Source organism: Mobula hypostoma, chromosome 26 (assembly GCF_963921235.1).
Source record: "Mobula hypostoma chromosome 26, sMobHyp1.1, whole genome shotgun sequence".
Classification (NCBI taxonomy): Eukaryota; Metazoa; Chordata; class Chondrichthyes; order Myliobatiformes; family Myliobatidae; genus Mobula; species Mobula hypostoma.
This window is the reverse complement of record NC_086122.1, coordinates 28589995-28605277: the sequence shown is the minus strand read 5'-3', so window position 1 is coordinate 28605277 and position 15283 is coordinate 28589995. Positions and strand designations below refer to the sequence as shown.

At 40.7% G+C, this 15283-nt stretch overlaps 2 protein-coding genes across 4 annotated transcripts in view; one reads left to right on the top strand and one right to left on the bottom strand.

Annotated features, from left to right (window-relative positions):
• Positions 1–2759, top strand: part of stpg1 (sperm-tail PG-rich repeat containing 1) — a 63298-nt gene extending 60539 nt beyond the window's left edge. Inside the window, exon 9 of the mRNA XM_063033785.1 lies at positions 2300–2759. Within this exon, the coding sequence (XP_062889855.1) occupies positions 2300–2373 (74 nt within the window). The 3' untranslated portion in view covers positions 2374–2759. The remainder of the gene's footprint in view (positions 1–2299) is intronic.
• A 6710-nt stretch (positions 2760–9469) lies between these two features.
• Positions 9470–15283, bottom strand: part of LOC134338168 (grainyhead-like protein 3 homolog) — an 88599-nt gene continuing 82785 nt past the window's right edge. For all 3 annotated transcript variants that reach the window (XM_063033779.1, XM_063033780.1, XM_063033781.1), the window contains exon 16: positions 9470–13252. In XM_063033779.1, coding sequence (XP_062889849.1) covers positions 13138–13252 — 115 coding nt within the window. In that variant the 3' untranslated portion in view covers positions 9470–13137. The remainder of the gene's footprint in view (positions 13253–15283) is intronic.

Here is a 15283-nt window from a genome sequence, read left to right as displayed (position 1 = left end):
TAATAACTTTCCCACTACTCATGTCAGGCTCACTCCTATAATTTCCCGGTTTATGGTTAGAGAATTTCTTATACTTGCCAGATCCTTTCTGATACCATCAAAATTGGCCTTTCTCCAATCTAGAATCTCAACGCATGGACTAGACCAATCTTTTTGCATATTTACTTTGAAACTAATGGCATTGTGGTCACTAGATGCAAAGTGTTTCCCCACACAAATTTTTGTCTTCTGCCCTGTCATATTCCCTAAAAACAGATCCAGTATCGCAAACTCTCTTATTGGCACTTCTGTGTACGGATTAAGAAAACTTTCTTGAACACATTTGATAACTCTATCCAACCTACAGTAATTTTACAGTAATTGTTATGTAATGTTCTATAGAATTATAATAATTAACTTAATTCTAGTGAACATTACATAAAGTTATTATAGCCAAAAAGCAGAAAACTACAGATGTTAGAAGTACAAAGTAAGAACAAAAAAATGATGGAAGTACTCAGTTAGGCAGGCAGTGTCTGTGGAGGAATTAACAGAGAATGGTATACAATGTTCAAAGTACATTTATTATCAATGTATATATACTACATACAACCTTGAGATTGGTCATCGTGTAGGTAGCCATGAAAGAAAAAAGCACAATAGAACCCATTAAAAAATGCACGCACGCACACACACACACACACACACTCATGCGCGTGACAAAGGCCATCAAACACTCAATATGTGAAAATGTGTGGAGTGGAGAGAACAGAAGGAATGCCTGTGATAGGATGGAGGCCAAGAGTAGCAGAGCTACCTGAGAAAAAGTGATGGAGACTTGCTTGTTAATAGATCTGCCCAGACCATGTGTAATTAGGAGATGAATAGGAGCAAGGAGAAGAACAGAGCAGGAGCTATGAAATAGAGAACATAGCTATTGAGGGAGACCTGAAGTATAAGAAAATGGTGGAAATAACCTGCAAATACAACATCTATAAAGAGAGAAAACTAAGTTAAGATTCAAAATTGTTTAATGTCATTTCCAGTACACAAATGTAAAGGAGAAGGAAATAATTGTTACTCCAAATTCAATGCAGCACAAAAAGAGATAAAAACACATAATAGGAAAAACACATTATAGGAAAGATGTCAATAAAATTGAGAGAGTACAGAGGAGGTTTACTAAAATGTTGCCTGGGTTTCCTCTCCTAAGTTACAGAGAAAGGTTGAACAAGTTAGGTCTTTATTCTTTGGAGTGTAGAAGGTTGAGAGGGGGACTTGATAGAGGTGTTTAAGATTTTGAGGGGGATTGATAGAGTTGACGTGGATAGGCTTTTTCCATTGAGAGTGGGGGAGATTCAAACAAGAAGACATGAGTTGAGAGTTAAAGGGCAAAAGTTTAGGGGTAACATGAGGGGGAAATTCTTTACTCAGAGAGTGGTAGCTGTGTGGAACGAGCTTTCAGCAGAAGTGGTTGAGGCAGGTTCGATGTTGTCTTTTAAAGTTAAATTGGACAGCTATATGGACAGGAAAGGAATGGAGGGTTATGGGCTGAGTGCAGGTCAGTGGGATTAGGTGAGAGTAAGAATTCAGCACAGACTCGAAGGGCCGAGATGGCCTTTTTCTGTGCTGTAATTGTTATATGGTTATATGGCTATGGTTAAAATAAAAAATGCAATAAATATACATACTGTACATAAGATGGTTTATATACATAGCCTGTTTGTATGTCCATAAAGTAACACTAGGTGCAGCAGTGTCTGTACCTAAGGTGACTCTGACAGGAAGTGGTAGTGTGGAGAGGTGGGTTAGTGGGTAGAGTTGTTGGTCAGCTCTACTGCTTGGGGAAAGTAACTGTTTTTCAGTCTGGTGGTCCTATGCAGCCTCCTCGCTGATGGGAGTGCGACAACCAGGTGAATATTCATGAAAGGTTCATCCCTCTCTTTAGAACTGACTATGAACGTCAAAATAAAAATCTGCAGCTGCTGGTCAGTCCTGACAGATACTCGAAAGGTTGGTTATCTGAAGTGAGTGCAACATTCAGCTAAAGAAATGATGTATTCTGAAGTATCAAGGAACTTCTGATGAGTACAGGAGTCTGAAAAGTGGTGAAATTATTTACTGGAGTCCATTCAAAATGTAAGTAGAAAAGTTTTTCTTGGCTGAGATCGAAACTCTTAGATAGGAAAAATCATGGGAAAATCTTTAATTGCAGGTATTATTTCATACTTGCCAACCTTGAAAGAGTCACTCAATTTTAACAAATAAGTACTAAAACAACATGTATTCATGTGCTATTTATCTCTCCTGCATCCCACAGCCTCGTATCTGCCAAAGCAAAAGGAAAAACAGTCATTCCTGTACAATCTTAATAGAAAGTGGGCGCCACCATAGACAGTGACGGAAGACCAAGCCTGGAGCCTGTGCCCAGATGGGAGTACTGTTCACTGCACTTCCAGTGAGTTTACCTTGCACAATGGATATGTGCTGTGTTTGATAAACTACATAGCTTTGTAGAACAAAAGAAAACTGATCATAATCAAATGCTGAAGATTATTTATGATTTTTGGGTTGGAAGCTGCTTCACCTGTATCAAGGATTAACTTTATTCGCCATATACATTTACATGTATTAGGAATTTGCTGTGACGTCTTCGCACGGCACGCAATGTAAGAAAAACAACATTCAACAATTATAAAGAATAAAGAATTATATACAAATAATACCAGAAGTGCGGATTTGGACTAAAATGTGCATAAATACATAAATATCAACATGTACTTCCTATCTTAACAGCATTATAAGACCATAAGGCCATAAGACAAAGGAGCAGAAGTCGGCCATTTTGCCCATCAAGTCTGCTCCGCCATTTTATCATGAGCTGATCCATTCTCCCATTTAGTCCCGCTCCCCCACCTTCTCACCATAACCTTTGATGCCCTGGCTACTCAGATACCTATCAATCTCTGCCTTAAATACACCCAATGACTTGGCCTCCACTGCCGCCCATGGCAACAAATTCCATAGATTCTCCACTCTCTGGCTAAAAAAATTTCTTTGCATCTCTGTTCAGAATGGGCGCCCTTCAATCCTTAAGTCATGCCCTTTCGTACTAGACTCCTCCATCATGGGAAACAACTTTGCCACATCCACTCTGTCCATGCCTTTCAACATTTGAAATGTTTCTATGAGGTCTCCCCTCATTCTTCTAAACTCCAAGGAATACAGTCCAAGAGCGGACAAACGTTCCTCATATGTTAACCCTCTCATTCCTGGAATCATTCTAATGTATCTTCTCTGTACCCTCTCCAACGCCATCACATCCTTTCTTAAATAAGGAGACTAAAACTGCCCACAGTACTCCAAGTGAGGTCTCACCAGCGCCTTATAGAGCCTCAACATCACATCCCTGCTCCTATACTCTCTTCCCCTAGAAATGAATGCCAACATTGCATTCGCCTTCTTCACCACCGACTCAACCTGGAGGTTAAAGCAGTATAAAGAGTTTACAGTGCAGTGACTAGATTGGTTGGGATTGCTATCTAGAATGGTTGTATCGTGTAAAGCAAATGTTCCTCATGAACTGTAAAGCATCCTTCCAGAAAAAAAAACTGTGGTTGTTCTGCAGTAATTAGCTATTTTGTCAAGTTTGACAATATCTCAAGTTTCTTTTAAGCTATTACTTTTAACATCAAGGAATATATCAAAGCCTTAGAAGTTTGGCTTTGTTAAACCACGAGAAAAGCACAGAGCTTTCAAGTCCTTTGAACATTCTTCCAGTAGAAGCAGGAGCAATCCCATTCCCAATCAGTGTTACATTTGTAGATCTATATATACAGTACATTAAGAAAATGTGCAGTCTGTTTGACATCTGCTAAAAATTAGTTCGGTCATGGCCTTTGTAGATATATTTTAGTACAACCCCACCCACACTTCCCTCCCCCTCCTAATGTTACCAAAATAATAAATTAAGAAATAAAACAAGCTATACCAATACCAGAGAGAGATGTATAATATTAAAATTAATAAATATTAGAATGATGTTGCAACGTTTGTTCACATCACTCCTGTTGAAAAATAAACAAATGAAAGTGTTAACAATTAGCAAATTCAAACAAATATTTCCCTAATTGATAAGTACATAAAGGCCAAGAATTCAGAGGACACACCATAAATGAACAGTGCACCAATGATGTCTTCTCATATGGTGACAAGTTGCTTGCAAATGGACTGCCAAGATCGGAGAACAACTCAACCCAACCAAGTGTTCTTTTAGGCAACATACATCAAAGTTGCTGGTGAACGCAGCAGGCCAAGCAGCATCTGTAGGAAGAGGTGCAGTCGACGTTTCAGGCCGAGACCCTTCGTCAGGACTAACTGAAGGAAGAGTGAGTAAGGGATTTGAAAGTTGGAGGGGGAAGGGGAGATCCAAAATGATAGGAGAAGACAGGAGGGGGAGGGATAGAGCCGAGAGCTGGACAGGTGATAGGCAAAAGGGGATACGAGAGGATCATGGGACAGGAGGTCAGGGAAGAAAGACAAGGGGGGGGTGACCCAGAGGATGGGCAAGAGGTATATTCAGAGGGACAGAGGGAGAAAAAGGAGAGTGAGAGAAAGAATGTGTGCATAAAAATGAGTAACAGATGGGCTACGAGGGGGAGTTGGGGCCTTAGCGGAAGTTAGAGAAGTCGATGTTCATGCCATCAGGTTGGAGGCTACCCAGACGGAATATAAGGTGTTGTTCCTCCAACCTGAGTGTGGCTTCATCTTTACAGTAGAGGAGGCCATGGATAGACATGTCAGAATGGGAATGGGATGTGGAATTAAAATGTGTGGCCGCTGGGAGATCCTGCTTTCTCTGGCGGACAGAGCGTAGATGTTCAGCAAAGCGGTCTCCCAGTCTGCGTCGGGTCTCGCCAATATATAAAAGGCCACATCGGGAGCACCGGACGCAGTATATCACCCCAGTCGACTCACAGGTGAAGTGATGCCTCACCTGGAAGGACTGTTTGGGGCCCTGAATGGTGGTAAGGGAGGAAGTGTAAGGGCATGTGTAGCACTTGTTCCGTTTACATGGATAAGTGCCAGGAGGGAGATCAGTGGGGAGGGATGGGGGGGACGAATGGACAAGGGAGTTGCGTAGGGAGCAATCCCTGCGGAATGCAGAGGCGGGTGGAGGGAAAGATGTGCTTATTGGTGGGATCCCGTTGGAGGTGGCGGAAGTTACGGAGAATAATATGTTGGACCCGGAGGCTGGTGGGGTGGTAGGTGAGGACCAGGGGAACCCTATTCCTAGTGGGGTGGTGGGAGGATGGAGTGAGAGCAGATGTATGTGAAATGGGGGAGATGCGTTTAAGAGCAGAGTTGATAGCGGAGGAAGGGAAGCCCCTTTCTTTAAAAAAGGAAGACATCTCCCTCGTCCTAGAATGAAAAGCCTCATCCTGAGAGCAGATGCGGCGGAGACGGAGGAATTGCGAGAAGGGGATGGCGTTTTTGCAAGAGACAGGGTGAGAAGAGGAATAGTCCAGATAGCTGTGAGAGTCAGTAGGCTTATAGTAGACATCAGTGGATAAGCTGTCTCCAGAGACAGAGACAGAAAGATCTAGAAAGGGGAGGGAGGTGTCGGAAATGGACCAGGTAAACTTGAGGGCAGGGTGAAAGTTGGAGGCAAAGTTAATAAAGTCAACGAGTTCTGCATGTGTGCAGGAAGCAGCGCCAATGCAGACGTTCTTTTAGGCCAAGTGTTTCCAATCTTTATTTTACACCAAGGTCCAAAACCATTAAGCAAGGAGTCCGTGGACCCCATGTTGGGAACCCTTGATTTAGGCTGTCCCTTCTGCTTAAGGCTGGGCTTCACCTTCTTGTCACAGGTAGATAGGGTCGTAAAGAGAGCTTTTGGTACATTGGCCTTTATTAATCAAAGTATTGAGTATAAGAGCTGCAATGTTATGATGAGGTTGTATAAGGCATTGGTGAGGCCGAATCTGGAGTATTGTGTTCAGTTTTGGTCACCAAATTACAGGAAGGATATAAATAAGGTTGAAAGAGTGCAGAGAAGGTTTACAAGGATGTTGCCAGGACTTGAGAAACTCAGTTACAGAGAGAGGTTGAATAGGTTAGGACTTTATTCCCTGGAGCGTAGAAGAATGAGGGGAGATTTGATAGAGGTATATAAAATTATGATGGGTATAGATAGAGTGAATGCAAGCAGGCTTTTTCCACTGAGGCAAGGGGAGAAAAAAACCAGAGGACATGGGTTAAGGATGAGGGGGGAAAAGTTTAAAGGGAACATTAGGGGGGCTTCTTCACACAGAGAGTGGTGGGAGTGTGGAATGAGCTGCCAGATGAGATGGTAAATGCAGGTTCTTTTTTAACATTTAAGAATAAATTGGACAGATACATGGATGGGAGGTGTATGGAGGGATATGGTCCGTGTGCAGGTCAGTGGGACTAGGCAGAAAATGGTTCGGCACAGCCAAGAAGGGCCAAAAGGCCTGTTTCTGTGCTATAGTTTCTATGGTTTCTATGGTTTCTCCATTTCTGTGGGTTCTGAGATGGTTGAATCCATAGGCTATTCCAGGTCGATGAACAGTACATTATTTCCCTCATGGCACAGTAATTTTTGTGGTCCACTCAAAGAGATACAAGGTTTCCACTGCTTTCTCACCTGTTCCTTCTCCATTTTGATTGGCTGTAGGCCAGGGTTTTCCATCAAATAGCAAGGATGGTACCTTTCTTCGATGAGTTTTTAAGAGCATCCTTGAAGCAATTTCTCAGCCTTCTAATACTCTTTTACCTTGAGGATTGTTATACTTCTCGACCTCTCAGCCATGGGAAATACCCTTCTCACTGCATCTAACCTGCTGAGTTCCATTAGAATGTTGTAAGTTTCAATGTGGTCACCTCTGGTGAACACAGTCCTTATTTAAGTGATATTCAGGGTGTTGCACTGGAAGAGGATGTTTTAGAAGATTTTTCAAATGCAGTATTAGTCTTTAAGGTACCTCCTGTAGGTTTTCCACGACTCTGAAGTATTTTAGAGGACAAGGATCATTTATCAGGTAGACCATATAATTGGTATTGGGATTAAGGTTAAATAGTAGATATGCTCCTATCAGAAAGGCGTATAGTCATACTAATTAGCCATGGGTTTACATGACCCTGGCCTTCATGGTCCCTAACCTGGAGTCAAAGAAATAGATGGAGACACAAGATTATAAGGGACTCAAAAGAACTCTCCTTCAGAGGAGAGTCCAGAACTAGGGTCATAATTTCAGTACAAGTGGTTGCTCCTTTAAAGAGAGATGAGGAGGAATTCATTTCCTCATGTGGCCATGAGTATTTGGAATTCTTAGCACCATAGGATTGCGGAGACTCAGTCAATGCATACGTATGAGGCCAAGTCAAACAGATTTTGGATTATGGCAGAGACAACACTTTACAGAGAATCAGCAAGGAAATGAAATTGTGACTGGGATCAGGTCAGATTGGACACAAGGTAGCTACATTATCACTTTTCACTAGGATGCTCTAGAAGATCTGGGAAATAAAGTACATAAGATCAGAATAGATCACAGCCTTTCAAGCTTGCTGTCCATTCAGTAAGGTCATGGCCTAAGCTCCTCTTTCTTACCTAAACTCTTTAACTCTTCTTCTGAGAGAACCCTTATCTCAACTTTGAATACATTGAATAAATCAACATCTTCAGCACTCTCATGCAGAGAACTCCAAAGAATAGCATCTCAGAGTGAGCAACTTCCTCTTCAACTCCACATCGAATAGCCTTTCCATGCAGATCCCAACCCTGCACTCATTTTTTCTGCATACAGACTAACCACCCAATCTTCTCCCCAATCATCTACTTAACTAGCAGCTCCAAACAACAACTCCCCCAACTAGCTATACCTGACTGATATTTTTGAATATCAATCCCCATGATCATATCAATCTATCAACCTAAGCTACTCCCTTTTTCAGTCAGCTACTCAGTGACAATTCTCATACATTAGATGAAGTATCACTGGCAGAAGTCTCACTGGCAAACAAAACTAGCTCTTCTCCTCCACTGCAATTACAATATATTATGCCTTTTCAGGCACTTTCCAGATTTTAACTCAGAGCGTGTATTGAGAAATTGGCTTCAGCCAGCAGGTCATCAGGGAAGGGGTGTGAATGTAATTGAGTTCATTGCAAATAATCTATAGCATTATAAAGTCAATTTAATTAAACTGAAGCAGTTTTCTCAAGAGCAGAGAAAATAGAATACAACTGAAATCATAGCAACTTTTCCTAGAAGAAGAGGGACAATTAGAACAAATGTTCTGCATAAAGTCAATATTTGCACAACACTGTCAATGGATTGATTGAGCCTCTCTACTTGAGGTGGGAATGGTGTCATGACTATATACAACCTTGAAAAGACTTGGGTTGGCACAGTAGCGTAGTGGTTAGCATAACGCTTTACGGTACCAGCGACCTGGGTTCAATTCCCACCGCTGTCTGTAAGGAGTCTGTACGTCTTCGTGGAATGCGTGGGGTTTTCTCCAGGTGCTTTGGTCACAGTCCAGACGTACCAGTTGCTAAGTTAATTGTTCATTGTAAATTGTTCCGTGATTAGGCTAGGGTTGAATCAGGTTGGCGCGGCTTGAAGGGCTGGAAGTGACTGTTCCACGTTGCATCTCAATAAGTAAATAATAAAATTATGCCATGGTTTAGGAAAAGACTTTCTCCTTCTACTGACAGAATGAAATTAGAAAAACAGAGCAAAATTGACACACATCAGGAAGGAACTAAGCCTTGTTGCAACACACATAAAAGTTGCTGGTGAACGCAGCAGGCCAGGCAGCATCTGTAGGAAGGGGTACAGTTGACGTTTCGGGTCGAGACCCTTTGTCAGGACTAACTGAAAGAAGATCTAGTAAGAGCTAGTAGGAGAGGATCATGGGACGGGAGGCCTAGGGAGAAAGAAAGGGGGAGGGGGAAGCCCAGAGGATGGGCGATAAACTGTCCCATGATCCTCTCATATCCCTTTTGCCAATCAACTGTCCAGCTCTTGGCTCCATCCCTCCCCCTCCCATCTTCTCCTATCATTTTGGATCTCCTCCTCCCCTCCCACTTTCAAATCCCTTACTCACTCTTCCTTCAGTTAGTCCTGATGAAGGGTCTCGGCCTGAAACGTCGACTGTACCTCTTCCTAGAGATGCTGCCTGGCCTGCTGCGTTCACCAGCAACTTTTATGTGTGTTGCTTGAAATTTCAGCATCTGCAGATTTCCTCATGTTTGCGTTTTTACAGCCTTGTTGCATCTGTTTTATCATCACTAAAGCGCATGGGAGAAAATTGATGGGAAAAGTCACATAACCAAAATAAGCAAGTCTAACTCACCACTTTACTTATTGGGTGCATCAACTAGCTGAGGGTTCTAAAATCATTGCAGATCGAAATTCAAGGGTACAAAGAAAAGAAAACACAAAGCAAGCTATAAAATTATTTTATTTACTTTTCATTTAAATTCAAATATAAAACAAATCTTTATCATTTGACAAGGTTTCCCAGTTAATAAAATGTGTCACATGTTCAATCACCATTTTCCTACATGATCTACAATCAGTTGTCACTGTACCTGACTCAAAAAGACAAGGCAAGGATGAACAGGCATTTGCAATTTACCTCATAAGGAAAGGCTAACTCATGAAACCACGAGCAGTATGGGTTCAACAAGGCATTCCATGGTGAACTTTGTCTTCACAACTCTCAATGCTTCCTTGATTCAACCGCCATTGCCATTAATCGGTTGACACTGAATGGGGTTCCCTGATGAAGCAGTGCTGATGGAAATGAAAGATTAACAGTTCTTTGACATTTTTGGAAAGCTTTCCCACTCCACCATCACCACCACCACCTTTATAATTCACTACTCAACATAATGGGCACCATTGGTCACTTTACAAGGAACAGACACAGTGATGACTAGTGAGGAGGACAATGCTTAGTAATGGTCCATGAGACATGTAGAATAATGGTATGGGAGTGGACCTTAACACTCTGTGCATTCTGTTTTGTTCTTACAAGGCTAGAATCAATTTATCTCTAGCAAGAAACACATGGACTTTAGCATGAACTATATTATCTACTGGTTCCCAGGAGGAGTGTGAACATAGAAGAGTGCAGCACAGGAGCTGGCCACCCGGCCCTCGATGTTGTGCCGAACCAGATAAAAAGCAAATGAAATCACCTAACCACTAATCCCTCCTATCCACATCATGTCCATATCCCTCCATCCTCCTAACATCCATATGCCTACCCAAACGTCTCTTTTAAAAGCCTTTAATATATTTACCTCCACCACCATACCAGGCAGCACATCTCCGGCATCCATGACTCTCTGAGCGGAAAACTTACCCCTCACATCCCCTTTGAACCAAACCCCCCTCGCCTTCAATGCATATCCTCTGGTGCTAGACACCTCAACCCAAGAAACAGAGATGCTATCTACCCCTCTCATAATCTTGTAAACCTCTATCGGATTTTCTCTCATCCTCTGGTGTTCCAGAGAAAACAACCCAAGTTTATCCACCCTCTCGTGATAGCACATGCCCTCTAAACGAGGCAGCATCCTGGCAAAACTCTTCTGCACCCTCTCCAAAGCCTCAATATTCTTCCTATAATGGGGTGACCAGAACTGTATGCAAAACTCCAGATGTGACCTAACCAGAGTTTTACAGACTTGCAACATAACCCCTTGACTTTTAAACTCAGTACCTCGACTAATAAAAACAAGCATTCCATAAGCCTTCTTAACCACCTTATCAACTTGCATAGCCACTTTCAAGGAGTTATGAACTTGGATCCCAAGATCTATTTGCTCAGCAACACTGTTAAAGACCTGTGCAATACTTCAGTTTGAGGATAAAGGGGAAGCCTTTTAGGACCTAAATTAGGAAAAACTTCTTCACACAGAGAGTGGTGAATCTGCGGAATTCTCTGCCACAGGAAACAGTTGAGGCCAGTTCATTGGCTATATTTAAGAGGGAGTTAGATATGGCCCTTGTGGCTAAAGGGATCAGGGGGTATGGAGAGAAGGCAGATACAGGGTTCTGAGTTGGATGATCAGCCATGATCATACTGAATGGCGGTGTAGGCTCGAAGGGCCGAATGGCCTACTCCTGCACATATTTTTCTATGTTTCTATGTTTCAGTGTGTATTGAGTAGGAAGCAGTGATGTGTATTAAGGGGAAGGGAGTCCTTATTGTATAATATCTGCGACTGATAGAAATATTATGCATTTTAAGCTTCAATGGAATTTGTTTAGAATGATTAAGTTTAAAAAAACAGCATTGTGAACACTCAACATAGAGCAAATAGGTAATGACACATGGACACAGTTGGAGTACCATTCCCTTGTGAAGTGAGGAATAGAACAATTTGGAGATCTATTTTTAAAACAAGTTACATTTTAATCAATTGAAATTTTTACAGGAATTTGGCAGTGAAGTTTATGTAACTCTTTAATATTTGAACTCAATAGTAACATCCAGAAAGTTACAATATTAGAGTGTTACACCAGACATACTAATTCATTATAATGGAATAACAAAAATATATCCCACCATTGTGAGATCTCATCTTCAGTTTGAAAAACATATCATAAATGTGAAATGTCCATCACCACAATGTCTATACTTGAAGCTAACTCTTTGTATTTACAATATATATGCTTTCACATCGTGGAGATCCTGAGTAAAATATTAAAGAAATTAAAGTAAAGTAAAATTGACCATGTTAGATGCACAAATATAGTAATGACAAAAGACAATTCATTGCAAGAAATGTTCTTGTTTTCCTCTAATAATGTTAGGAAAATATTTGAGCATGTTGCACATCTCTGACTTTATACCCAAGTAAGTGTTCTCAAAAGTATTAGCAAACAATTGGAAATCAACATTTAGTAAATCAGTCGGATGAAGACAGAATTCTCAAATCATCCTTATTACCATATCTTCAGGCATAGAAATGTCACATTTCTGCAAATAATTAGTCAGGTGAATGATCATCAAATTTGCAAACTTAGTAAAAATGCTATTGAACTTAACAGGAAACAATGCTTTTGCAAAGAAAAGCACTCCTTCTTTGATTAATTTCATGTGTCCAATCAAGGAAAATACTTGCTTCAAAGGGGCATAAACAAAATCTTCCTTCATTGAATTGGGCAGTTATTAGGGCTACAAAAATTTAAAACCTGGTAACCCGAATAGTACTTTGGTAACAGAGTTATTATCCTATGATACAGTATTTTACAAGCAAGCATAGTACAATGCTTTAAAGGTCTCAAGCCATGATATGATTACAAAACACCATGACTCTAAAAGTACATAAGTTCTGTACATGCTGATAATCTATGGAAATTCTTGATCACATCAGGATGAGCTTGGACCATCTGCAGCATTAAAAGTGAATACAGGCAAATACTTCTTCCACTGAAACATTAAAGAAGGTTGGGGCAGACTCTTGATGTGTATTAAGGAAGTGTGTTTCAGTGGAACTACACAGTAATATTTAAAGGAGAAATAAATGTTCTTTTTAACTATCGGAGGCAGGGTCCCCCTCCACAGAAGAAATAATGTTTCTTTATGAGCAATGAATTCTTCCAAATACTTCATGAGCACCATAAATAGTAATCCATTTGTGTAAATACTATATATTGAGAAACCGGCTGGAAATCTGAAAATGTTGAATTGTGGTTTTATAAAACAAGTAGATTACAGAAATGAACAAATAGTTCCAAAATATCACATGCTGTGACATACTGAAATATACAAAGACTGGCTGGCATCCTGGTAGATGGTCCAATAGTCCGCGGAGCTTGGTTAGATGGAGTGAAGACATACATGACTTTCAGATCCCAAAAGGAACATCTTGAGCGGTGTAGGTGTAGAAGAAAAATATTGCTTCAGCTATCACCCAGAGAAGTGTAGAATAAAGTTAACTCTTCACACTTGGCTTAAGCAAACCTGTTTTGGTGTTAGCTCAGAAGAGAAGCATGGCACAAAACTCTTTGGTCCAAAGCAGCCAATAGTATATGTTCATGGACAGAGGGACAGAGGTAGAGTAATTCCTGGTCTTTTCTATATTCTGTACTTCTAGGAATGTTGAGTCTGCTTAAACCTCTTTAAGTGTTATTTGATAGCCTCCATACGTGTCCTTTATTTCCACCAAAAATGCAGCATGGTTACAGTAATGCTGCACAATGTTATCATCCATGTTCACCAAAATTCTGTAGGAAGCAGATAGAAAAATGATTGTTAAATAGAGATAATTTATTGTGGTCCAAATTGCCAATGTAAGAAAAATTTTCTCGTTAACTCAAGTTTTATTGTGATAATCGTTAACTCGACACAAAACAGACCGGGCACCATGACCCGGAGAGTGAACCCCGTAAGAAAGTAATTGCACTGTAAGAATTCCATCTACCTGACTAAGAGAGAACATATATAATTACAGTGGCTAGGCACCAGAAGGTTGGAGGTGGAATTAATTTAAAGGTAACTTTCATTCACTAATGGCCTCTCCCTGTGCCATACATTTTCGTGATTCTCTTTTTGAGTACCTCCAGGAGGACCACAAACTTGCTGTTGGGTTTGGAGGCTTGCGTGCCTCAATGACTCGGAGAACTGTGTTGGCTGGGCACACGAAGAGCTGGATTAACTCAGCAGGCCAGGATGGAAAAGAGAAAACAGTCGACATTTCAGGCCGAGATCCTTCGTGAAGCCTGCTGAACTCCTTCAACATTTTGTGTGTGTTGCTTGGGGATTTGCAGCATCTGCAGATTTTCTTGTGTTTGTGCATGTTGGCTGGAGTCTGGGCCTTGTGCTTTGGCTCTTGGTAGGGTCACCCATGCCAAACAGGTCAAAGGGTAGAGGCCAGACTAAGAGTGGTCCACCAGTCCTCCAGGTTCAGGGGTTCAGCTCAGAGCTACCAACTCTGACTGGTAAAACAAAATTGTTACGGAAACAGCAATGAGGAATCCTTCTACATCTGAGGGTGACAGTATTCCTGAGACTGACTGTAGTGAAAACTGAGAGGAAGCTACTGACATGATGAAGGAAGCCCTGAACACTGGCAAAGATGGAGGATCTGTATTGCTGCCCTGACTATGCGTGGTGTAATATACCTCTCTTTATAAGACAGCAAAGTTTCTGACATCAGAGCTTTCTGCCTGACAAGTGTTAACTCCACTTCGTGAGGGAACCAGGAAGAAGACTGCTTCCAAGAAGGTAGCTCAAACAATAGGCAGTTCTCAACTTCTGTGAAATTATACCTTAAACTAGCAATCTCTCTGGTTTAGCATTCAACCTCACCTGTCACTGTGGCAAAAGCTGCCACATCAATTGCTCACCTGCTTGGAAAATAAAGTTACAATAACCTGACTGGCTTACAATATTCATTGTAACTAAAACTAAATAGAAAATTAATTCTAATGAACTGGGAACACCTGTTTTGTGTGCTTTGGATGAGTCATTGAAGAAGGAGCAAAAGTCAGTACTCAAATCAGCAATGGTCACATTCCGATCCAGTCACGAACAAACATTCCAAGGTCTTTAATGATTTGAAAACATTCACTTCCTCTTATTCAGTTCCTATTCCTTTTGTTTTGTATTGCTTTAATATTAGAATAATAAAAGACACATATCATATTTAATTAAGATTTTGACTGACGTTTTTGTGGATTGAATAAAACACCTTAAGGAACATCTAAATTTAATACAAGTCTCCTGCTGTACCTATTCTTCAATGTTTAAAATGCTTCACCTTTGGCATTACATGAATCAAATCATATCAAAATATGCAAATGTAAAAATTTAATGAAGATATTTTTATGAAAGTGTAAATTCCAAGTTCAAAAACAATCTTTGAAATCAAACTACTGGCATTGCAATCAAAATGTAACACTTCCCCAATAACCAACATGAAAATCATTTCATAGTCATGGAATCGTAACCATTTCCTAATCAATGATTACTGTGAATCTTTACAGTGCACTGCTTATTTAATTTAACTATTGTGTATATATATATTTACTGTAATTCATAGTTCTTTTCCTCTATTATTATGTATTGCTGCCGCAAAGTTATAAATTTCATGACATATGCCAGTGCTATTAAACCTGATTCTGATTCAGATTCTGAATGAAGTTAGACTTTGGCCCTTCCTTTGCACACTGTATAATAATCAAGGAATACTTACTTACTTACTGCCTGTTACGCTGCTGGCACTTTGGGAAGCAATGAAGGACCTCTGTCTCTGA